This window comes from Semicossyphus pulcher, unplaced genomic scaffold (assembly GCF_022749685.1).
Source record: "Semicossyphus pulcher isolate SPU_LCO1_2020_fin unplaced genomic scaffold, fSemPul1.0.p SCAF_10, whole genome shotgun sequence".
Lineage (NCBI taxonomy): Eukaryota > Metazoa > Chordata > Actinopteri > Labriformes > Labridae > Semicossyphus > Semicossyphus pulcher.
Window position 1 is genome coordinate 29,655,448 of NW_027211604.1, and position 26,656 is coordinate 29,682,103.

The 26,656-nt window shown below is 40.4% G+C and overlaps 1 protein-coding gene across 1 annotated transcript; it reads right to left on the reverse strand.

The window, feature by feature from the left end:
• Positions 1-370: 370 nt before the first annotated feature.
• Positions 371-26,346, reverse strand: robo4 (roundabout, axon guidance receptor, homolog 4 (Drosophila)). The gene is made up of 19 exons (XM_069672175.1): positions 26,269-26,346; positions 23,412-23,738; positions 21,010-21,167; positions 19,344-19,464; positions 19,106-19,244; positions 18,643-18,770; positions 18,323-18,438; positions 18,006-18,237; positions 17,750-17,871; positions 14,434-14,605; positions 13,419-13,616; positions 13,238-13,280; positions 12,728-12,840; positions 11,095-11,421; positions 10,313-10,417; positions 10,009-10,156; positions 8,863-9,102; positions 7,116-7,465; positions 371-2,754 (listed from the first exon to the last, which is right to left on the reverse strand). The coding sequence occupies exons 1-19, from the start codon at positions 26,321-26,323 to the stop codon at positions 2,573-2,575; spliced, it is 3,276 nt and encodes a 1,091-aa protein (XP_069528276.1). The 5' UTR covers positions 26,324-26,346; the 3' UTR covers positions 371-2,572.
• Positions 26,347-26,656: the final 310 nt, after the last annotated feature.

The following is a 26,656-nucleotide window of genomic DNA, read 5'->3' on the forward strand; positions in this document are numbered from 1 at the left end:
TGCAGAGCTAAAAATCACACCTTCTCTGTTGCTGTATAAACACACACATAGATTAAGGTTTAATTATTCTCTCCAATGGTTTGTAATTAGAGGCCATTATCAGGTAGAGCAGCACTGTTACTCTTGGTTAATCAAGCCAAACAGATGAGCTATAACATCACCTTCCTGCTCCACAGAGCCATTAAGAGCAGCAGGGGTCAATGAAATCCTGCCCACAGGCCACAGAGGGACGGTGTGTTATCTAAAGGAACTTCACTTCCTTCATTTCACTCATCCAAGTCTACAGAGACTCCCATGGAAAACTGTGAAGTGCTTTTATTTCAAAGTGAAAAACCACCTCGGATAACTGCAGGAGAACTGTGTTTTAATTATAGGGGAAGAAGGCAAAACAATCCAGATTCAATTTTCATACAAACTGTAACATGGCAGCACCTGTTATTTCACAGCTCTGCGAGGACACAAAGTAAAAAGTAAATTCCTTGCAAAATAAAAACATTGATTTCAATCAATAGAGAGATTTTATTCAAAACTATAAAAACACATCTGTAATGTTAAGTGAACAAAATCAAATGCAAAATCTTACGTAAAACTTTGTTTCTTCTACCATTAGGGCCTGTGTCCACAGCCTGTGTCCTGGCAGCGCCTACTCTCCATACAAAACCAATGCACTTCAGTGGTGGTTCGACGGCGGCTGTTTTCTGTCGCTGTGCTCACAGTGCTCTCAAAATAATAACTGTAGATATAGATGGAGGACACGTCTCCATCTGCTCTCATCGTATGAAGTTGAAGCCAAAATAGCCCCCATGATAGGTGCTGCCATCTTGCGATGGTGACGTCATTTGGAGCCAGAGTTACGCAGTAGAGACCTGCGGGTGGAGCTGCCGTAGCCACTTCTGCTAACCAAAACACACACTTAACTTACAGAAAAAAACAGCAAAGATCCCGCACATCGGCATGTCTAACAGCAGAACAGCTTCTTGTGTTGGTCTGAAGCAGATATTCACAGGTATGGGAACTTTAGTGACTGTAGTGATTGTTTTAGTTACGTTTCCTCTCGCCGTTCCTCCTCTACTCTGCTAATCCGGAACTGATCGGCTGCAGGAGCCAAATTTGTCAACAGAGCTGTCAATCATCCTTTTTTACAGCATCAAATAACTAATTAGAAATAAATTTGTCAGAAAAATTAACACCTGGACATAAATCAGCATGATAAGAATTAACTATATTATATATGTTTGAGAAAAATGTATTTGATGTGTGTATTATGACCTATACTGCAGCCAGTCAGCAGGGGGCACTAGAGAGGTTTGTCTTCACTTTGAGAGAGCTGTCATGTCGTCCATCTTTTTATACGGCCTATGGTTGAGAATAGTTCAACTTTTGGAACACCACCGTGCTCATCAATGTCACTTCTGCCTCACGGATCAATCAAAATCAAGAAGGGGCGGGACTTCAGATAGCAATTTTGTTAACAACAATGCCAGAGGAGAAGCTAATTCTCAGGACACAATTCCTTTACAGCTTTTTACAAGTTTCGTAACCTAGCAACAGTAAGAGAAGCGCTCTGAAAACAATGTCATGGGCGTCGCCAGCACAAAAAATAGTGTTAGTGGTCACAGGCCCTAATACATTTATGTATAAAAAAATCATCTAGCATGCAATGACCAATTCTTCTTCATGCTATTTTAAGTTCAGTTAGTTCCATTAGTTCAATTACATTTGAACAAAATTACTTTTCTACTCGGCTATGGAGAACTACATTATGTTTCCGTCTAATGCAAACATTGTTAAACATTAAAAAGTGGACAAAGTGTAAAAACAACAATAACAATCTTACAACATAAAATAATTCCTACAACGTGACATAAATCTCCAAAAATAACAGAGAGGACAGAAAAAGATTTGGAATGTGTTTAAAAATCTTTTAAATAACATTTGTTGAATAAGCTGAAAATATACACGTGATCAGTAAAAACTGTACAAAAATCACTGTTGACTTCAGCACTGATAAAATCCTGCCACAGATATATGTTAATGAGAAACAAATGTGTGGCGAGAGGAAATCTCCAGCATTGTATTTTTTTTGCCTAATGACATCTTTTTCACCACTCGCATCGTGTCTTTGTGTCTTTCTGGCCTTTTTAAAAACACACAGGGTGAGAGCATCCCACGGGAAGTATCTCATTATCCTGTTCCCTAATGAGAGGAAAGGATACGGAGAGTGGAAAAAACTTTCTATGGACGTCATTTGAAGGATGCTCAATAGTAGCCTGACTGCCTTGAGGTAAACTGGGAAACTTTTACAGGCATGCAGAGGTGAAGCACACATCAAGGAGCTGCCTCCAATTATATTTCAAATCAAGATATGTATCTCTTCTTGAATGGGAATCCTTGACACACTCACACTCTGAATTATTCAAACCTCAATGTTGTTTCCAACGATCTCCAAAAACAGTAAATCAATCACATTTCCATGTCTGTCCACTCTTGTGTTTCAGGTCCTGCATGGCTGTGAGGTCTACGTTCTCATAATTCAGTTATGTTGAGTCTTTTTACTGTCCTGGCAGTTTCCCTAAGTGTCAAAGGGTCTGGTGTTCCTGCCAGGATAGTGCGCTCTGTGCTGAGCCTCCATCTCCTCCACCCAGGCCATGCTCCAGTCCCATGCAGGAACGGGCTCCAGCTCCCCGAACGAGTCAGCTTCTCCTCGAAACGGGGGATACAAGGCGCTGAGGGGGGATGCTGGTGGAGAGAAGTCTGCACACAGGAGAGGACGACATGTTGACATGCATTTCAATGTCCAGAGGAGGGATTAAATAAAAACAGAAAGCTTTTAGCCTTAAGAGAAATAAGTAAACACGTTAAGTCCTCTGAGGAGCATCTTTCATGCTGCCTCTCTGGGGAAAAGCAAATTTAGAAGCCTCTTTGAAGCAGCTGTCTGTCACTGGAAATAAAACTGTTATGTTCTTCTTCTTATATGTTCGAGGCGCTAAAACAAACATGGCAAATTCACATCAGCCACATTCTGGACTCTGAAGGTGCTGGTGCATTTCAAAGAACTCAGACTGTGTAGCTGTCTAGGAGAAATAATAGTGTTTCTAAGCTGAAGGGTTCAAGCTATAGACACTCTGCAAATGAACGTGGGAGTGTGACAGTGAACATTAGACAGTGCCTCAGCCTGTTCCTGCTGCTCTGCTGTTTGCAATGATTAGACACAGCGTTTTTACATAAGCACACTTTCAGTGACCCCATGTTTGGAGAGTTAATAGATAGCTAAATTAAAAAAGTATGAATTCCTGACTTAATGCTTCTGATTCACAAAGAGTTCAGTCTAGCCCTGCTCTTTTTGTAAACTATCCTAGAGCTGAATTTTGCTTTGATTGATTCTCCAAATCCTAAAGGTGAATTCTGGTATCTTTATTTTGGGTCTAAATGACTAATTGCTACAAAACATTTTGGTGTTGCTCCAGTATATGTCTTCAGCAGGTAGCTTCGGGCCGGGCTGTAATGGCTGCAATGTAATCCCAGCAAATTGATGCACCCAATCAAAGTCAACCTCTAAAAGTGCTTGTTTTGGCCACTGGGCGAGAGGCAGGGTACACCATGGACTGATCAACAGTCACAGGGCTGACACATAGGTGCACTGGTGACTCTCTAGGTGTGAAAGTGAGTGTGAAAAGTTCTCTAACGAGCATGTGTTTGCATCAGGGTTAATTTATTTAACAAAAATTATGACGATAAATGTTCGTCAACGACCTTTTTTCCATGACGAAGACGAGATGTTGACGAGCTAAAAATAGATCACTGATGATAAAAACTCTGACGACACATATGGGGACTAAAATGTTAGTGGTGGGCTGTCAGACATTTAAAATCCATGATATTTTCCCCCACTGTGCGTCTAACCTGTCTGTCAGAAAACAAGCAGTGCATTCCTGTAACTGGTTGAATTGGTTGAGGGGCCTGCAGATCCCCCTGAATCCGACCCAGCCGTACAGGTGATGATGTCCCAAAGCGGCAGCTTCACAACAACATGACGGCATCCACGCAAAACGTGTGCGGTCGGATATATAGAACAGATGGACAGATTATTTTTTAACGCAATGTACTGTAGTAACGGGAGACAGAGACGCCCTGTAGCTATAAATTAGGTGGAAGAGTCACTGGGAGAGGCTAGATTATCCAAGATAAGGAATCTGGATATTACACAAGTAAAAGTGAATCTGTAAAGCATCATAACAAACACTTGGTACATCATGTCACCTTGATACCAACTTCCAATACCTGTATGAGACTAATTTAATTAGGTTAAAGACAAAACGTTTGAACTAAAATGTGACTTTTTATTGACTAAAACTGGACTCAAATGTTTTGAGTTGTCGTCGACTAAAACTATAAAGGGTAAATCGTCTAAAGACTAAGGCTAAATCTAAAATAGCTCCCAAAAATAACTGTGGGAGGAAGTACTCGGAGGGAACCCACGCATGCACGGGGAGAACATGCAAACTCCACACAGAAGGCCCCCTACGGCCAAACCAATAATCAAACTAGGAACATCTAGCTGTGAGGCGACAGTGCTAACCCCTGCACCACCATGCAGCCCCGGGAACCACTCCATTGATAAAAAAACATTTTCACCTTGCAGTACACAGGAGTTGATGTTTAACTGCTACCTCGACCGCTAGTTGTGTTTCATTTATTAAGATTTACACAAATGTGTTGGATCCAAGCTAACCATTTTAAGTCACACAATAACCTAAACAAACTAACCAGTCAAGGCAACAGCAGACCAGCCACTCCAGTGTTCTGCCTTGTAAAATTAACGTTTTTGTCAATGGAGTCTGGTTGCTTTGAAGAGAGTGATGTAACTAACAGCTGTTACTGGTTTAAAAAAACATCTTACTTCTTAATAAAAAAGGTCTATCTCTGTAGAAACGGAGCTTAGAAACGCCATAAAATGAAGAGCCCTTTGTTTGTACCTCAAAATACGCAAAAACAGGGCCAAGTTTAAAAACTCATGGATTCCCCTTCAAAGGCCTTAGACATTAAACTTTAACATCAGCCATTGTCAGACTGCATTATCAACTGCAGAGAAAACACCTTGTTTTTTTTTACCCACAGTGTGAAAAATAGCTGAGGCAGAGAACAGCCCAGAGTGAGAGTTTGGCAGATGGAATAAAGCTGAATGTTGCCTGCAGAGGGAGAGCAGAGTGACTGATGAGGTGACACGGGAGGAGAGGATGACTCATCTGGACTTTCAATTTGCTGAGAGGTCCTAAGTAATTGCCTGGGGCCACCTTAGATATTAGACTTAATGTTTCTGTCTCTTACAGGGACAGAGACAGACGGAGAATCTACTCAGACTGTGAATGTGCACACGTTCTGATGTGGACACAATAAACTCCAAAAAGGTTTCTCTTCTTAACAAGAAGTTAGATTATTTTCAAAGTGATAGAACTTAAGTTGTTTTTATTAGTTTAAATGTGCTGTATGACAGACTTTCCTGTATGTTCTTCATCCGCCCTGACTACAGAACAATACCAGTTGAGATCTTATATGGACAGAGGACACCACCTAGTGGACAAATTCAATAAGCACAACAGGCCAGGATCCTCTGATCTACAGTCTTAAATGAGTCACCAGCCATGAGCTGAGAGCTTATATATTAAAGGAGTAGACTGGTGATATTCACACTTCTTCTCACTGTTGTTAACAAATTTAGAGAAAATATCAAAATCAACATTTTCTTCTTCCTCTGGGCATAGAATTCCATTCTTGTCCAAATACAATTAAACACTATTTCCGGATGTATGATGAGTAATGTGCATCATTTTTTGGTTCCGTGCTTTTAATTAAATTGCAACCACTAAAAGCTCTTGTTTTTGCCACTGACAGGCTCAGATTGCTTATAAAACTGACTAAAATCATTACAGAAAGGAGCAGTGTGGGGGGTAACACGTTACAATGTAATCCGTTAAGAGTACTGGAATTACTTTTTTGTTGGAATGCGTAGCTTGTGCAATTCAAGTAATCTGACATTAAGTAACTTTTTCATAAAAAGTAATCCATTACTGGAAAATAAATTCCTCTTTTGTCGCCACAAAAACAGAAAATCCCTGAAGCTGTTTCTGTTTCTCTCCTACTTCTTGGCAGGTAGCTGAAGGTAAACACAGCTGTGTCAGTGCACATGTGTAGCTAGCTAAGTCAGCTAGCGAGATGGCAGAGAAGACAGTGTTTACTTTGTGGAATGTTTGGGTGAAAGGGATGAGAACAACATGACCCTGAAATGTAAGCTGTGTCTGGAGGATAAGTGCTTGTCAGCTGTGAAGAGCTCCACTTTAAATGTGAAGACGCATCTGCAGCTGAACACAGCTCCACAACACTGGTGGGACTGAGAGCCCGTGTTGTATTGTTGTCATGGAAACAGCTGTGCTGAGTCGATACATTCAAAGGTAGACGTACAGTAGGCTACACGCCATCCTGATAATATAACACACGTGTAATGAGTCGCAAAGGGGGTTTCATTTTTGGCGCGTTACTTTTCTGAGGTGGTAACGCAGTAACGTACAGCCTACCTACAGATATAGATCGTATTATATAGATAAGATTATTTTCTTTAAGCAGAAACAGCTGTTACATCGCTCAATTCAAACCCACCAGACAATATTGACAAAAACAGTATTTTAAATCTCACAACAAAAAAGTTGGATGTCTAAAGCTGCCTTGATTAGTTTGGATTGGATCTAGGCTAATCCTTTAAAACACCAAAAAACACACAACTATAAACTTCCTGCACCTCTTAGTCATTTACAACCCACAAACCTATGTAAAAAAACGGCCCAAGTTGAAAAATACTGGGATTCCCCTGTAAGTGAATTTTATTTGGAGGTTGACAAAGAAGTGGGATTATGTTACAGGAGTAGCTTAAGTGTGAATCTGGACTGTCGGTATGCCCTAAAGCTTTATTACAACCAAGAAGGACATGGTTGAGATCCTTGTATTAGGTGGTGAAACTAAGATGAGTTACAAAGATGGATTTTATCATTAAAGAATCATTTAACCTTAATAAGATTATGCTGCCTTCACCCTGTAATCAAAGCGGTTCATCCTCTGCTCACCTGACAAAGAGGCTCCACTCATGCTCTCCGCTGCCACAGCCAGCAGGTGGGCAAAGTTGGCGCTGTCGTTGGTGTAGCAGCTGTCCACCGAGCTGATGAGGCTGGTGCGAGCGCTGGCCATGTTTCCATCCATGACTGAGCTCCAAGTATTCCAAAGCGAGCTGTCCCACTCACTATAGCAGGAGGAGGGAGTGCTCTGCAGGCGGGCACGGCGCAGGCCGATCGGTGGGGCTTCAGGTCCGTCAATAGCGGGGTCATCCTCCAGCTGAGAGGAGCGGACTGGCCCACAGAGGAAGCCCAGGTTGGAGGAGAAGGGCTGGGACAGGGAGGGACGCTGCTCAGGCAGAACACTGATGACAGAGAAGGTGACGTGATCAGATAACTGCATTTACTACAACGTAACAAGCAAAGAAAGAGCTACTTATTGTATTAAAATCTGTACAATATTGAATAGTGTTTCTATAAAAAAGATGTTTCTTCTACAGCGTAAAGTATCCTTGTGGTCGTATGCCTCTGCCAACCATTTGCGCTGCAGTTTACATCCATCAGTATTTCCAGAAGAAATGTAATTGACCATTCGCTAAGCCCCTCCCTTGAACGGCCACTGTCCAATCCTATGTTAGCTACCGTAACTAGGCCTGTCAAGCTTTCAGAACAAGAAGAAATGCCGAAACGGTGTGCATATGGAATCTGCAACCCTTAATCAATGCAAGGATGCACCAACAGATGTCTGTGTCCGTGCGTGTGTGTGTGTTTCTCTTACGAGCATGTCTAGATACACTGCTTGCGACAGGAGGGAGCAGAGGCAGTGAGCTAACAACACTGTCTGAATAACCGCAGCCTTATTTATTAGAACCATGCATTTTAATTGTATTTTTAGTTTGGCTAATCCCATCTGCAGCATTGCCATCGAAGCCACTGGGACTCGGAAGCTGCACTGAGAACATACTAGCAATAATTCTAGCAACGGTCTTAGCATTAGCCGCAAGACCGCAACAATGCAACGTCATTGTCTGACGCTGGCTGCTTCGTCATCACTTTGGGACGGATGCCAGCTACGTTACAATGAAACACTTGAATGAAAGGGCATTAATAAGACGGAATGTTAATCTTAAATACCGATAGGAGCACTGTTTGTCCATGTGCTTATCGGTACTGTCGGTACGACTTATCGTACCAAAAAATACCGGTTCTCAACAACCTCTATCCCTCTCTATACACAAGGGGTAGGGGAAGGGGAGATTGTCCAATAATTGGATGTGCATGAATAGTTTTAATGAGATTCGGATGGACCTGAGGTTTTAGTGAACTTTGACCACCAAATACTAACGAGTTAATGCCTGACCCTAAGTCAACATTTGAGTCAAAGTTGAAAATATTCCCTCCAGCCATTCCTGAAATAGAGCGTTTACAAAATGGAATGGTAATTTTTTCCAGGACTGAATGGTATCACAGTGAAGTTGACCTTTGAGGCCAAAAAAACGAATCACTGAATCAGTTTATCCTTTTTGACGTGTCATAACTAGCTTATGAATTCTCGAGTTATGGCTAAAAATGGTTTATGAGAGATGACTTCTAAGATCGAATTCAAGTGGACGTGTGACAGATGTAAAATTCTTTCCAGGCATTCCTTAGATATTGTGTTAAGAATGGGCTGTACTAAACACCAGTACAGTATACACATGCTGTATATGAAAAGTTTCCAGAGCAAACGACTGTTAAGATTCAGTCTACCACAAATCTTCACCTGCATCTCTCAGGTTTAGGACTCAGCTCCAGATACTGGGTGGCTTCCTCTGCAGTCAGAGTGCCACCCTGTTCTTCATCCATTGACCTGCAGTATGATGTTTTAGACAGGTGGCTGTAGGAGGGGCAGCTTTGGTTGTTGTTGCTGTTGGTGGATCCTGGTTGCCGAAGTTGGCCTGAAGTAGCACTCACCGACTGGAGAGAGCCCATGTCCACTGTTAGCTTTGTAGAACGACTGGAACTAAGGAAAAGGCAAGAAAAATATTTTTTTTTATCCTGATTCTTCTGAAATATGAGATCATAAATTATTCCCCTGCCTTGCTATCAAAGAGGCATGGAGGTACATCTAGATTAAGCAGACAAATATTAAACTAGCGGATAGTTAGCTTGACGTTAGCTTAATAAGTCAAACTAACTCTTGGCTGGACACCTTCCCAAGAAGTCACAACTCCAGACATGCAATTCACCATAAACAGAAAAATGTTGTTTAATTAACACAAGATGATATGTGTTAATGATTGAACTGTACAGAAGCTATAAATAGCTATATGTCCATTGGAGTTAGCCAAACTAGCTGATTTCTGATGTTTAGTCTTTTTACACACACACTAGGTTTTCACCTGGTCTTGTTTTAAATCAGGCAGATATCAACCGCAGGTTTCACCAGTGAATGATAATATTATTAATAATACTTCATTTCTTCCACAGTAAAATGCTCTCCTGCCTTTGTATTCTTGGACTTCCTGGCACTTTTTGCTTAACAGTGCTTTTGTTTTCCCAGTTTCCCAGAGTTATCTCACATAACTGTAGACTAACATTAGGCTTCCGGATCAAAGTTTTTATTTCACACCTGTCCATATTCACACGCTTCCTCTCTCTAACTCTCTACCCTCTCTATTGCAATTCTACATCAAATATTTTAATAAATTTAAGGTTTTTATTATAGCACATACGTGTTTATTGCATGTAGAGCAGGGCGGTGTGATCACAGGGGGTCACTCGTAACGTATGTGAAGATGCTTTCTAATGCCAGGTGTACGTACTTACGTACTTACTTGGAATTGGATCACCATGGATGTATGTTGATACCAGGTGCAAACAGAACTGAAAAGTCTAACTTGTTTACCTCCACAGAATTGTCTCTTACCCTTCATCTGAGCTCAGGCTGTGTGTGTCCATGGTGTTTTCTATAGGTAGTGGTGGTGGTGGGGGTAGCATGTCCACTAAGTGTAACGAAGCAGAGTAATGCAGCAGGCGAGGACAGCAAGCAACTTTGCTGCACTCTGGATGTCCACCTGAACAAAAAAAACAAAAACATTTTACAGTTCTAGCAAAATTTCCAATTACAAGATTACAGCCCAGTTTCATTAGCATTATAGTGTACTATAGTATAGTTACTGTCATTGGTTGGTAAAGCTGGTGTAAAGATAATATGTAGATGTTGAACATACCCTGCCGGCCTGTTGGTATGTGACTGAGTCTCTGTTTGTAGACACTGGAGGGACACGCCTGGTTCCTGGTTGGCACTAAGGGGACGCTGTTCACCGCATGCAATTCTGAGGGAAATGAATGACACATAACCCAATATATTGTATTTTGATACATTGTAAAAATTTCTATCAAAAGCTGTCTACTGCCTAATCTCACATAATTTTACTACAAGCTGAGGTGATCAGAAGTGTATCCCTCTGAACTGGAAATCATCTGCCTGTGCCTACGTTGGTCATTTTGGTACATGTGATGTATTGTTTGAGTACTTTCAAATGCTTCATGTGTTCATAATGTGTAAAGGTAAAATATTATGTAAGAAAATAAACCATTCTGATTGATTGAAGTGTTGAAATGTTAAGGAAAACAAAAAACATTTAAATATTGGGCATGTTTTCTTAATGATTTTTTTTTACTCCAAAAGTTTTTAAAACGTTTTAAAGTTTTTTAAATTTCAGATTTTTCATCTGCATTACAAATATGTCTCTCTACCTACATTGGAATTTTTGCTTATATTGATGTAACTTTGGGTTGAAGAGCTTTATATGCCTAAAAACTAAACCAAACCTACGTAACTAAAAATGAATCTAATCTAATCTTTAAAAAAAAGTATGTAAAACTATTGACTACTGTTATTCATAAAAAGAAGAAAAAAATGTAACATATCAAAACTGCTATGAAAATAAGAAAGTAAAAAGTATCAGAGGTATTAACATCACATTTCCAACCATCCAACACTATTCACCTTGCTTACTGTGGTTCTTCTCCCAGGACTCCCTCAGGACTCCCATCTTGGGCTGGGGGCGTATGACCTGCTTCCATGGTAACGCCTCCTGGCTACCAAGAGGCGAGCTCTTTGCAATGGGCTGAGTGAAGATCTGGATGGTCTCGGTTCCTTGTTGATGGAGCAGACCATGAGGCATTTTTGGACAGCGCCCGGGGCTGTTGAAGGTCTTGAGGCCATTTCCCATCAGGTCCACGTAAAAAGTCCCATAGACGCCACAACTGTCAGTCACTATGGGGACGGCTGAGTCCAGGCAGCTGGGGTCCTTCTTGGATGAGACTGGGAGGCCTAATGAAGCACAGAGGTGCAGTGTAAAGTATTAAAGCAAAATTTCAATATTCAAACTCAAAATCAAAAACTCTTATTCTTTATCTCGAGCCTGCATATGTCCGTGTGTTGCGGATGAAAAACTATTTCTTCTCAGCGTCCTCCTGTCACACACACCTGTGTTTCATTCTAATAAGAAGGACATGCGGCAATTAAGTATTTTTTGCTCGACTTATACTTGTAGTTCTTTAAAAGAAATTTAAAAAAAAATGGCTCCTACATCAGAGTTAATTTTAATCAAACCAAGCAGCTTAGGTTAGAAAGTAAACAGGGAAACCTTTTTAATTTGCTATCCTTAGTCTAGCATTTACATCCAGTTTAGTCTGTATTTTCAGGTGTAAGACCACAGCTAGCCAGAGATCATCTTAACACTCTTCATCTGAGCTTATCTCATTAACAGAGTGGACCAGATTTTAGTATGGGAAGTGTTCTGGTTTCCGTTTTGAGTGGGTTTATAGTCCTATTACTAGTGACTAATCATGTATCAGCAGGCTTTGGTTGCATGCAGGAAAAACAGTCCATGTGGAGAGCAACAGAAGAGAAAAGTAATCAGCCAAGATACTTAATCAGTTCAGATACCATCCCAGCTACCATCAGCTGTCATCTGAGTGTGATAGTGAATGTCTTCCGCAGTGTGTGTGTGTCACTTGCCTGTAAACATGCACGCAACGCTGCAGCCTTCATATTTTATGTGGGTGGGATGATTGAGTGAGACACGCAGTTACGCGAGTCGGCTTTTCGCCAACAGGAATCAGGATGCGTGAGTTTCCTTTTCTGAAAGTTACTGTCACGGGGCTGATCACGCTGATTAAACATACATTTGAAAACATTAGAAACGGTAGATGACAAGTAACCCAGCTGCAGCCCACAAGTCTATTTGTAGTCGCTGAACCAAGTGTGGTAAAAGTAGGAGAATTTTTGTTTTGTAAAATAGAAAATGTTATAGTCCCAAATTATATTAAGTGTAATTGTTTATATGTACATGAAAACACACTGATGTGTTCCCTTACATTGACAATAGAGCAAAAAGAGCTAAAATCATGTTTTAAGTACCTTTTCATTTTGTAATACTGCGATATAATACCGATACTGTCAAAATGAAAAGCCTGTATAAAAATAAATAAATACTGTGATATACCGTGAAACTGCCAGAATATAAAAAAATACCTTGATACAGATTTCTCATCATACCGCCCAGCACTAGTGCTCAGAGGATAGCCGATGGGTGCCAGGATTGCATCAGTGCTAATATGCATTTAATACTCACTGGTGCTTCTGATGCCCGGATGTTTCTGACCTTGTGCCCAGAGGTCCTGATACTTCTGGCTGAAAGCAGGTCTCCAACCTCCAGAGATCCAGGGGGAGTCTGGTGCGGCCATCCTGCAGAGAAAGCAGGTCATGTCAAAGGATGAAAACATTCGTTAGAAGTACATTTATAATGCTTTATGGGCCATTTAATCTCAATCAAAACTATATAAATAATACTTTAAAAAAGTTTTATTTGTATTTTAATTGATCCATGAATTATTTTTTTTGTCAATGATCTCGAAATCTCATTTTATGATATGGTATAAGACAAACATAGAACACATCCAAAGGTTATAACTCCATTCAAAATAAAAAATAGAAAAACGTAAAGATATCTACTTCCTCCTGGTTTAAGTGAATCTCTTGTCAGGCATCAGTTGTATTTGCATAAAGTATCATAAGTATTTTAGCAGGTTTGAGTCATTACATTTGACATATTTGTATGTTCAGCCAATTCTCTCCACGTTACCTGTGTTTGATGATGAGATCTTCATTGGCCAATCTGTGCAAACCTAAGAAAACAAACATGAACAAAATGATCAGCATTAATGAAGAACACTTCTTTTGTTATTTTGACATAACTCATTCACAGAGTCACTAAAATGTAACCTTTTAATAGTGAGCACGTTCAGCTGTCTGTGTGTACACACCTTTAGCTCTGCCGTGTCCTGGTATCAGGCTGCCTGTCCTGCTGTGGCGTCTGCAGAGGCAGACAGCTGCAACCATTAAGCCACACCACAGGAGGGCGCCAATGCTGCCAATCAACACCGGGTCCTGAAGCAGGGCCAGGACCTGTGACGGATCCTGGCTTTTGCTGTCTGGATCAGGGGGAATGCTTATCTGGGGGTCTGAGGAACAAATAGAAAATGGATTAAATCAGATATGAAGTCATGAGTTTGCTCTTCTTAAGTGGTTAGATTTCATACAGGAATTTTGCAATCCAATTCAATCAGAATTTATTTATAATGCTGATTTAAAAAACAATTAAAGTTGTGTTATACAATCAAACATAAAAAACCATAAAAACAACACAATAAAAATGTGGAGGCAGTGCATTCTAAAGCTTTGGAGCTGCTACTAAAAGGGTTGTTCACCCCTGAGCTTCAACTTAGACCTTGTGGTTGTGGTGTGGTTTTAAAAGGTCTGCGAGATCGGTTGGAGCAAGCCCATTTCACGATTTATATGTTAATAATAAAATCTTGGAGCCAGTAAAGCGAAGCCAGAATAGGGGCGATGTGCTCACGTTTACGTTCAGCAATTAAACGACGAGTTGCGGCATTGTGAAATAGCTGCAGGCGAGAAAGAGAGGCTTGGCTTACACCTACGTAAAGTGCTTCACAATAGTCGAGGTGGGTGGTGATTAAAGCATGCATAACCTTTTAAAAATCATTAAAATACAAAAAAGGACTTGAGTTGGAAAAATATTGATTTCACAACTGAGTTTATCTGTTTGTCCACTTTAAAATCCTTCTCCATCATAACCCTCAGTTTTTCTCAGCGGGTTTAGGTAAAGGTTCCAGGGAGGGAAGGTCCAAATTGGGGTATCATCGCAGCCTTCATTGGGTCCAAAGACTTCTGTCGTGCTCTCGCTGAGTTTGAGAACATTTTAGGCCATCTACGCTTTGACTCTTTGTGACAGTCTAGAGCTCAAAGAGTTTTACTCACTGATGACAAATCCATGAGGGTCACTCAGCGTTCCTACTCCAGCTCCGTTGACGGCTGCTAAGGTGATCCAGTATCGTTTCCCTGGTTGGAGGGTAGAGATGTCCAGCTTGTGTGTGCCACTATCCACGGTCCAATTCTGGTTCTGCTGCTCCTCAGACTCCACACACCACACCTGGAAACACAGATGATACCCATAACAGACCCATTACAGATCAGACATCATTAATGCTTCTTTAAAGAATGCTTAAAGTACTGCAGCAGCTCTGTGTATTAGTCCAAAGTTTCCTCAAATCTGAAACATAAATAGTGTGGCACTCTTACTGCACATGCTCAGTTAGACCCATCCCCTCACCAGGAAGACAGAGGACACATTCAACATCTGCTGCTGAATTTATGGAATAAAACTTGTATTGGAGCCATGGAAGTAATTTTTCATGAGCTGCTTTTTTTTTTGTCAAAGTCTGCTTAACTTCTTTATGAATTCATCATTACTAACTTACATTGTGTTTTGTTGACTCTAAAGAGACATAAGGTGCTTTTTCGACCAAAAGTATCAGGAACTTTGAGTTCCTGGAACTTCTCTTCAAGGAACTAAATGGTTCCTGTGGCCCATTGTTGTCTGCATTTCCACAGCGGCCTAAAGTCCCAAGAAGATTATGCAAATCAGACCAATGACATACCGAGAACTACTGCACTACGCCGCCAGTCCAGTAGGTGGCGGTAAGAATAAGATGAAGGCCATACAACAAAGATGACATCATAAAACACACTGGTATTATCAGTTGTGCGACACTACAGTTAGCATGGAGGAGATTCAACTTGTGCTAAACTAATCTCAAAGCACGATGGTAACAGTGAGCCTGCAGCTGCAGTCTGTTAAACATGACGGGTGAAAGAAAACGCTGCGAGTACTCGACCAATGAGAAACGATCAGCACTGCAGGCCCCGCCCTGAAAGTTCCTGGACCTTTGGAAAGTACTACCCCTCGAGCAGGGACTTTTCAGGGGGTAAATCAATTACACCGGAACTAAATGTAGACCCTGGTTCCTGCTATCGAAACGCACAGAGTTCCTCAAAAGGTTCCTTGTTCCTGGGGGAAGTTCCAGCTGTCGAAAAGCACCTGTAGTAAGTGTATGTCAAGAGTCTGTGAATAGCAGCCACATGATGTTCTGTTATAGATAATAGGTGATGATAAAATGTATTTTTTTTCACAATGAAAACATGTTTAATAAATTTGTTGCATTGCAAATTGCTACATTCTTCTTGTCTCACACTAAAATATGGAGAGATTAAATAACCCTTTGTTTTAGGTATGAAACAAACCTCAATAATAGCTCACTTAAACTAACTAAATAAAAAATACTTATAAAGATTACCCTAAAGTTTTTAGAGGAATATACAGTACTGTGCAAAAGTTTTAGGCAGGTGTGAAAAAATGTTGTGAACTAAGAATGGTTTCAAAATGGATGTGTTAATAGTTTATTTTCATCAATTAACAAAATGCAGTGAATGAACAGAAGAGAAATGTAAATCAAATCAATATTTGGTGTGACCACCCTTTGCCTTCAAAACACCATCAATTCTTCTTGGTACACTTGCACACAGTTTTTGAAGGAACTCGGCTGGTAGGTTGTTCCAAACATCTTGGAGAACTGACCACAGACCTTCTGTGGATGTAGGCTTCCTCACATCCTTCTGTCTCTTCATGTAATCCCAGACAGACTCCATGATGTTGAGATCAGGGCTCTGTGGGGGCCAGACCATCACTTCCAGGACTTCTTGTTCTTCTTTACGCTGAAGATAGTTCTTCATGACACTGGCTCTATGTTTGGGGTCGTTGACCTGCTGCAGAATACATTTGGGGCCAATCATACGCCTCCCTGATGGTATTGCATGGTGGATAAGTATCTGCCTGTATCTCTCAGCATGGAGGACACCATTAATCCTGACCAAATCTCTGACTCTGACAACAGAAATGCAGCCCCAAACTTGCAAGGAACCTCCACCATGCTTCACTGTTGCCTGCAGACACTCATTAGTGTACCGCTCTTCAGCCCTTCGGCGAACAAACTGCCTTCTGCTACAGCCAAATATTTCAAATTTTGACTCATCAGTCCAGAGCACGTGCCCATTGCTGCCATTTTTCCCGACCCCAGTTCCTATGTTTTCGTGCATAGTTGAGTGGCTTGGCCTTGTTTCCATGTGGGAGGCTTTTTGGCTGCAACTCTTCCATGTAGACCATTTCTGGCCAGACTTCTCCGGACAGTAGATGGGTGTACCTGGGTCCCACTGGTTTCTGCCAGTTCTGAGCTGATGGCACTGCTGGACATCTTCCCATTTGGAAGGGAAATAAGCTTGATGTGTTTTTCATCTGCTGCACTAAGTTTCTTTGGCCGACCACTGCGTCTACGATCCTCAACGTTGCCCGTTTCTTTGTGCTTCTTCAAAAGAGCTTGAACAGCACATCTTGAAACCCCAGTGTGCTTTGAAAGCTTTGTCTGGGAGAGACCTTGCTGATGCAGTATAACTACCTTGTGTCTTGTTACTGTGCTCAGTCTTGCCATGGTGTCTGACCTGTGACATGAAACTGTCTTCCACAGCCTCACCTTGTTAGCAGAGTTTGGCTGTTCCTCAGCCAGTTTTAAGCCTTATTCACAGCTGTTTCTGTTTCAGTTAATGACTGTGACATGTGTTTCAACCTACATGTGAAATTGATGATCATTAGCAGCTGTTTGGTATAATTGGTTGATCATACACCTGACTATAATCCTACAAAATCCCTGACTTTGTGCAGGTGTACCTGTAAGAATTGATGCTGGTTTGAAAGCAAAGGGTAGCAACACCAAATATTATCCCAAGACATAGTTTGCATACTTTTACTTATAACAAAAACAAGTCAAAGTTATTAAAGAATTTAAATGAATACAGTCCTTGATCAGTGTTTCATTTCTCTACAGGGTTGGAGTCAGTGTTAACATCTCACTTCTTCCATTCGGGTAAATATTGTGAACAATATGTCATTTTTAATTATCTTAAAATTATACTGTAAAGGTACTTAGCAGACAGATGAAGTTTAATATAGATAAATTTGGTCGGTCTAGTCCTATAATCTATGAGTAACTGAGATAAAAGCATGAAGTTTTGCAACTGTCCCCTGTCTCCCATACTCTTTCCATAAAGGAAGCACAATGGGGATACACTGAAAGGAATGTTTCTCTGAGTGTTTCTCGCAATAGTTCTTCTTATGTTGTAATTTCCACTCTGTAAACAAGGTGATACAACATGTGAGTGTGAGGAACTGTTCTTAAATGCTTACCTGGTATCCCTGTATGATGCCATTATGGGTTTCATGAGGAGGAGGATCCCAGCTCAAATGGATGGTGTTATTCTGCTCATGGCTCACTGTGATGGACACAGCCAGTGGAGAGGCACTGGGCACTGTACAGAGAAGATTCACTTTACTACTATCTTATATACATGGTTGTACCATACATTCAAGTTCAGAAAAAAACAAGCATGTATCTGAAAATAAAAGACAAGACATGAATAACATTAAATGAAACATCTCTCACCTGTCTCGGGGACTCTGAGGTGCCGCGTGTTGCTCTCTCTCCCGTACAGGTTGCTGCCATAGGGACGAACTTTGAACTCGTACTTGTAGCCTCTCTTTAATGGTCCCACCTGAGTCTGGAAGCTGGGCAGAGTCACCTTCTTTGCTACCCAGTCTGAGCTGGCGGGCAGCAGGGAGCGATAGAGAATCTCGAAGCCGTCAAGGTAATGAGTTTGGGCTGGGAGGGACTGGAGCTGGTCAGAATGGAAACAACACACATTGATCACACATGAAAAATATTCATGTTTCTGAAACGTTTTCTGAATCTGCTTCTCGTACCTTCCATTGCACTTGGGATATATTAGAGCCAGGGGCCATGATGGTGACATTTTCCAGAGCAACTCGCAGGGCTGACAGCTCTTTGTGGAGGTCTTTCTGTTTCGTGCTAGCATCCTCTGAAACACAAGTTTTATTCATTCATATTTAAAACTTCTTTCAAAGAACAATCACTCAGAACAGGTTTGGTTAGCTTTTGAAGTTAAGCAGTGGTACCCAGAGAAGCCCCTGGAACGTTGTGGTGTACAAGACCTCACTGCTGGTTATAAGTCCATATACATTAAAAATGTGGGACACTTTGTGAACATCTGCGGTCGTCTCACCTTCAACGAGTAGCTGTGCGGTGGCAGTGACCACACCTACATCGTTGGCAGCAGTGCAGGTGTACTTCCCAGCATCCAGGGATGTCACATAATGGATCTGGAGGGTCTGGTCTGGGTTTACGAGATACCTGTACACACACAGAGCAGTTTTATTCTTTCTACATTTACTGTCCCACTGATCTCTTTATTATAACTGTAATATGTCTCTGCAACAATTTATTTCCATAAAAACTAAGCCAAGAGGAAACTTTGTCATGACATTTTAGAGGATATGTTTCAGCTAATATTTGGACAGTTATAGTTTCCAGTTTTAAAATAGGTTCAGACTAAGTTTTTATCAAGAAAAGTCCTGAAGTTAAATCATTCAGGTTTCTTACAGGAGAAGGAAAAGACGTTACAGGAAGATGTACTTCAACATCACACTATGAATGGGGTCTGTGTTTCTGTATCTTGGTTTAAGTACCTGCCGTTGGGCAGAGGCCCCTGCTCTCTGCTCCAGACCACAGCAGGTGGGGGGTCACCTTTAGCCTGGCAGTAGAACTGGGCCGACTCTCCGACTTTCACAGACACGTTTTCTGGCTTCAGCACCAACACGGGCTTGGCTGCAGCAGAGAAGACAAGGAAATAAATACTTTATGTGCTTTATGTTATTCTGTTTAAAGCAGTAACGAGTAGTACCAGTCACGGGTCTGCTGCCTCACCCAGCACAGAGAGCCGAGCCGCCCTGCTCTGTCTCACTCCTGCAGTGTTGCTGGCCACACACACATAAGCACCGGAGTGGTTCTTCTGTGCAGGAGCGATGATCAGTTTCCCATTCAGCTCCTACAGCACCGGCATCACAGAGGAGAGAAACACAAAGGATGCAGAGCTAAGTGATCAGTATGTGCTTGTGTTCTGCTGCAATTTGTATATCTTTATCAGATTTAGAAGCCACCAAACTAGAAATACTTGTGTCTTAGACAGTAAAGCTTTTATTCAGTTTTTCCATCTATTTAGGTTGCTATGAATGCACGTTACAGCAGGACACCAAAATTAATTATCAGTGTTCGAGACAAGCGCTTATGTATTTCTGTTTGCTTTCTGCAAAATTCTTATTTAGATGGCCTTTTACAGACCTGGAATATGTGTAGTTGTTTCTTTTTATACAGTTAAAGTGATGTCTTTTTGCTTCTATGACAGATTGAAAACACATGCAAATACACGAAACAGAAGCAAATTATGAAAACAGCTTCATCAATTTGACAACACATGCGCAGCATTTAGAAAACAAGCAGCAAAAAGAAAAACAATGCGAATAGCGTTTTTTTTTGCTGCTTTTTTTGTTGCGTTTTTTTGCTTGCAGCATTTTTCTTTTTGCTGCTTGTTTTCTAAATGCTGCGCACATGTTGTCAAATTGATGAAGATGTTTTCTTGATTTGCTTGTGTTTTTTGTATTTGCATGTGATTTCTTAAGTTGCTGTGCGTTGACCTTTCAGGGTCACCGTACAAAAGACCAACAGTTAAATAGTTTTGAAAATAAAATGATTGTGTTTGGTGTTATTTGTATGAACATTACAGAAACTTGTTTTTCAGTGAGCATATTATCACTTGATATTTCTGACTAAACCAGAACAATTCTGAGATCGAGGGAAAAAACAACAAGACAAGAGTTCGAAATGAAAGCTTGATAACAGTCAGAGCATTTTACTTAATGTGCCCAAGATGTGAGCTGATATTTGAATATTCATTTTTTATTAATTTCCCTTTTTTTATTGTGAAACACAACCAAACAGAAACATTAGCTAGAAGGTAGTTTAATTAAAATGCTAGTTCTTGTCTAATGGCAGCTAACAGGTTATTAATGTTATTATATGTAAAAAAAAAAAAAAAAAAGTCCTGATGTCCCTCCGGTTTTTTAACTCTCATTGCCTTTTTTTGTTGCTAATCAATCTAAAAGCAGTACAATGATACTGATTTATTAGATCCCCCATGTTTATATGACTGGTACCCTGTACCCAGTATAATATTACAACTGTTTTGCTTTCCTTCCTGATCATGATACCAGAGGCAAATGGCCACCTTCCGAATATGATGAACTGCTGTGGTTGTTAAGTTTGCACCATACTGCCGAATCATCTTGAGACTGATCTGTACAAAGCTGAATTTCTTCAAAAACTTCAATAAGAGGTGAAAATTAAGCATTACAGTCCTCTAAACAATGAAAACACAATGTGTTTTTAATAACTTTGTGCATTTTCCACCTCCTCCATCTTAACCTAACATACTCAGATCACACCTGCACTGTTGGAAATGTTACTAGTTAGGATAGGTAGAATGACATCATACTTAAAAACTGCCATCACATTCATAAAGAGGCAGAGAGCTTACAGTGTAGTGGTGATCAGCGCTTCTGATCGGCAGGCCATCCTTCTTCCAGATGACGTTAGGTTCAGGGCGTCCCACTGGGGGGCCACAGTGTAAGACAGCCACCTCCCCCTCTGCCACCTCCACATCACTGGGCTGCACGGTGAACTCCTCCTGCAACACTGCAACAACAGAGGCTGGCTTAGACTCCACACACACTTTACATATGAGAACTAAATGTTAAAAGACTCTGAATAGAACATAATTAAATAGTTGCATTAACATGAATAACTGCAGAAACCCTTTGTCTTGCACTTCTCTCACAGAAATTGAGGACAAACTAAAGTCTTGTTTTTTTACCCTTGCTTTCTTGACATTATTTTATACATCCGAATAAAATGAAAAGGACACATCACTTCCTTTTGCTTTAAGAGAGTGCTGCTGTTAATCATCTGTGATTTATCAGCACTCTTAATGGAGCTTCCTCCAAGACAAGCAGCTGCTGCAGGTCAACCTCACTGAGCTCCAGATAAGTAAATAGTGAGGGTCTGAGGTCAATTAGCAGCACTGTTTGACCCCCTCCTGTCCAGCAAACATTGACATTGGAACCCTGAACCCCCTCTGTCTGTTACCACAAACATCTTTATCAGTGCTCTGCATGTGTGGGGACCATGCTTTCATCACCCCACCCCTGTCCTCTGAAAACTTTAGGTGTCTGCCATATTGTTACTTCAGTTATTAGAGCAAGAAATAAGGACAAGAATACTCTGATTTATTACAAATGTGTCATCTTTGAGCCCATTACATTTACATTATATGTTCTTTTGTTGTCGCTCTGATCACAATATCATATTGTTTTGTTTATATAACATGGTGTGACTATAACTTTTTGCCTACTTTCCACGCACTGATTATTTATGGTGTATTCATGTATTCATATGTCGTGTATTTACCTTCTGGACACTAATTGCTTATATATGTAAGTGAAGAATGACTTCTCAGCCTGACTCCTTTATATAAGGTTTTAATGCAACATGCCCTATCCAATAAAGGCATTCTATTTTATTTTTTAGCCTTTTTGCCTTTATTTAATAGAACAGTTCCCCTCCAGTGACGAAGTGTTTAACCTTGTAAACATCTCCATGTGGTGTTTCTCATGTGCTACAAGACATATCAGAGACGACATCAGCAGTCGTCTCCTGTCTGCTTTTAACCTGCAGTGTACCAAGGACAGGCTGAACAACATGTTTTCAGATTGGCAGGTTTGAGACGTCACAAACCTAAGGAGCCAATCCTGTTAATGGACGGGATGACGCTATGCATATGATTTTGTGTAACCTATGGAAACCACTTTGGCGATGCACGAGCCAGCTGTCACCGTCATCGTAATTTTTGCAAACTCACTACTGACTGCTAACGTTAACGTGACTACTGCTAATTACTACATTTCAAGCTAGCTAAGTTTCAGTAAGTTGCCACTAAACGTTGGCAGAGACGTGTTTTTTTTTCGGCTGTAATATTACAAAAAGGAGAAACGTAGCACATAGTGGACGGGGACTATGCAGATTCAGGAATTTTTAATGAGGGAGAAGGAGGAGATGCAAGGTTATTAAATGTATTCAGCATTCAAAAAACATATCAGACACAATTTATTATTTCAAGCAGAGCATTTTATATGTCTTTAAACATGACTGGAGCTGGTCTTTAAGATAGACAGGAAATGTGGGGAAGAGAGAGTTGGGTTGACATGCACCAAAGGCCCGGAGTTGGAGTTGTTGGAGTTGAACTGCGGACTTTTTGCCCAGTGGCTTCACTTTCTTGAATGGTAAAATTACTATTTTGGTCAATAGAGTCTGATCCCATTGAAGAAAGCAATGGAACAGCTGTTACTGGTTTTCTTTAACAAAAAGCTGTTTTTTCTGTAGTGATCGTTTACTTTACACTGGGAAAACAAATCTGAGCCTGTTAGTGCCCTGAAAGATTACAAAAGCAGCCATAACAGCCCCTATTTTCCCCCAAATATGTGGCCAAAGTTCAAAAATACCAGAATTCCTCTTTCAGGACATTTTTTAATCGGTTCTTCTGAATGTATGATTATTTAAAAGAAGATGTGGTTCGTTAATGAACCTTTTTTTGTACTGACTTTACATGGCAGATTTCTTTATTGTTTGCAATGTTGTGAAATGTGCAAGAAGTTATGCTCATGGCTGAGAAATCTTTTACTTCTCTAACTGTGTTTTCGATGCCTTTTAAGTCCATATGGGCTTTTTATGTGCACAAGACAGTAAGTAGCATAACTTAGCACAAGCTTGTCATATTTGCTTCATTGTTTCTCAACACCTTTAATTAACTTAAAACAAACACAAAATCAGCACATTTCTGAGTCTTACAAGGTAAGCACTTTTCAGTAGCCCACCCAGTCTTACCCGTGATATACAGAGTTGCATTGCGGCTGGTGGCCGTGCCTGCACTGTTCCGGGCCACACATGTGTAGACGCCCTCTTGCGACTGACCCCGCCTCCCCCTTCCCACAGTCAGGAAGAAGAGGCTTCCCTCTGGCAGAACTATGGCCTGCATCTGTTCATCTATCTTTAACCAATCTATAGGCTGCCCATTTCTTAGCCACTCGATGGTGAGTTTTGGGCCGCCCTCTGCTCGGCAAGAGAGTGTGGCGGGACTCCCGAATTTGACCACCACATCAGAGGGGTGGTGGAGGATGCGGGGCAGCGACTCGTCTGCACACACTCTGGAGCCTGAGGAAGATACAGAGACTGTTAAGAACATCCAAGTGTACATTAAGAAGGAGATTTATTTATAATGGTGTTTTTTTCCCCAATTAAAATAAACCTCACAGTGTAGAAATCATTGTTACATTTTCATTGTAATCATATTTTTTTTGACATGTTAGGGATAACTGGGGTTCTATGTGCTGTGTCTAAATAACTGGACATTATCAGGCCTATATGGGTCAATCACATACATATTAGTCTTAGTTCAGGTATTAGTCTCAGAAATCTAAATGTTTTGATTGCAGTGGCAAAGAAACTCAAATGTGAATTGTTAATCTATGTCTGTTCCCTGGTGGCTTATTTAGATCAGTATTGATACCAGTCTAACAAATATACTCTACAGTGATGTAGGTGGTAGGCTGTTGAAGCTCATTCTATGGTAGATACAAGCTGTATAAGAGCCACACCCAACAGCACCGCCTAACACTTCTGAGTTCATTTAACTGGCAAAAGAACACCCACAACAAACAGCCTCGCTACCAACAAACAACGTCTGTTTGCATCCAGCAGCAGGGGAATGCCATTGTTTGAACTTCCCGTGGAGTTGGATGACCACATTGAAGGAAACGGGAGGCCTGAGCTTCCTGACAGGAGAGGAAGCTCGAGGGTCTCAGGGACATCAACCCTAACAAAGGCAGGCTGAGGCTCCCTCATTAACGGCACATCCGCAGAGAACAAAAGATATGGAACTTTTTTTTAGTCATTTGCCAAAAACTAAAAATCTTTCAAACAAAGTTGCAATCATACCTTTGAAAAAGGCCACAGAGGTTAAAAACATATGGAAGAAGAAGTCAAACCCTCACATAGATTCTGCTTCCTGTCTCTCACATGCTCACAGAGATGTTTATAAAAACTGAAGGTTGTATGCTGTGTCATTGTGGCCCAGTGACAAGAGAAGGGACAATCAACAACTAACTTCTTGAGCTGTTTATTCATTCACTATAGCCGGAAATACCTTCAAATTAGAGCTAACAATAGCCTGTTACATCATTGCCACTGAGTTAAGAGTAAAATAAGGACACAGCCAAAACAACAGTGCATCTTGGTTAAAATATGTCAAGGGCTTATTGAATTCCTTTTTCTCAGGAGGAAAGTTGTGATTAGGATGCTTCTGTATCTCTGATCATGTACATACAACACAAGCAGGCTTCAACCGAGCAAACCAAGAATCCTCCCCACTGCACTGCCCCATATGTTGCATCCCAAATAAAAAAGTAGATAAAACAACAGCACAACACCCATGTGAGAAGTATTGACAGGCCACCTTCTTGGTACACCATAAAACGTTCCCTGCTTTATCTCGCTCTAATTGGGACCATTATTTACAAAATGAACATCATGCTGTAAAGAAGACCAGAAACTATTGATTGAGACCATAAACTCATTAGGAAAATGTTTTCTGAGTTAATAAATCTAGAGAGAAATTTACTCATTTTCTCACTGACTTACATACAATCAGACATGTTTTTTGCCCATTAGAAAGAATGCAGGTTGACAACAGTTTACTACGTCCACACTTTTAAAAACCAATAGGTTACACCTAATGATTCTATACAGACTACAATTGCAAAAAGTGTCTTTGAGCATGACAGACAGACCTTGAGAGCTCTTTTTGTGAGTTGAGCTGTAATGATTAATTATGATTAATCATTAATTAAGCTGATTGATCCATATTAACGGAAAAGTGATTTAAAAGTTATATTTTCTGGTTTAAGTATTTTGAAGTTTAGCTATATCTTAAGTAATATTATTATGTCAACTTGGTCTCTGCTAAAACTTGAAGTGCATTTTTCTCTTATCTTTAGTCATTTCATAAAACAAATGTAAATATAAGTCTAATCAGCAGACTGGTCAATAATGAAAATAATTTCTGCAGCTATTTTATAGGACCAAAGAGGAAACTGATTTACTGATATGGTGAGTGTGACACCTTTGCGTTCACACATAAAGCAACAACTGCTTTCTTCAGTCAGTGCCTTTAATGTTGGTTTTCTCACCTTTTTGACACATGAAACATCAAACGTCATTTTAACTTGACTGTTGCACTTTATTTATTAGTTACTGTAAAGGCTATAACTGTAGTATATATACTTTATGCTTTAATTAAGACTAAGATTAGTACTGTGGGTAAACCTTGATCTCATAATGGTTTGAATTTAAGACTCATATCGGGTTTAACACCTAACAGATGATGATGCGGTGCTAAAAATAAGTAGCCATCAGCAGTGGTAATGCGTGAAATATAAAATATTTAATATATAATCACAACATTTTGTAGGACACTTTATTAAACATAGATAAATAGCCATCGTAATATTTATCACTTCATATTAAATTGTCTGAAGTAACAGAGTTTAAAGAGGCCAGTGAGCGAATATTATACTGTTTAGCTTTGTTTGTTTGTTTGTTTGTTTGTTTTTTTGCGATATTTGCAGTTTTTTATACATTTCTAAGAGTGAACACGTGGCTGATACCGTAACTAAAACTTACTCACCTGACAGAAGAACTCCAAATACCGACAGTATGCAAATAAAAATACTTCCGGTCATGATTAAAAGCGAAGTAAAAGAGGCAAGCTTTTATCTAAGCACCGTTATAAAGGTAAACTAAAAGTTTTACGCTAAATTAAAAAAAGATTCCAGCCTCCAACAGTAAATTTCTCCTTTCTCTTAAATTGAATTACAACATTTTACATTTCAGAGCCATAACCTAGAAACATATCCTCCTGTAGCGAATATTACCGCCGACTTCTCTCCATACTCTAGCTGGTCAAGGTAGCGTAGTGACATCACGCTTCCTGTCAGTGCAACTTTCAAAATAAAACCAAAGATAAGTTCCTATAGACGTACGTACAATTAAAACCAGGCTATATCTCGATTTTG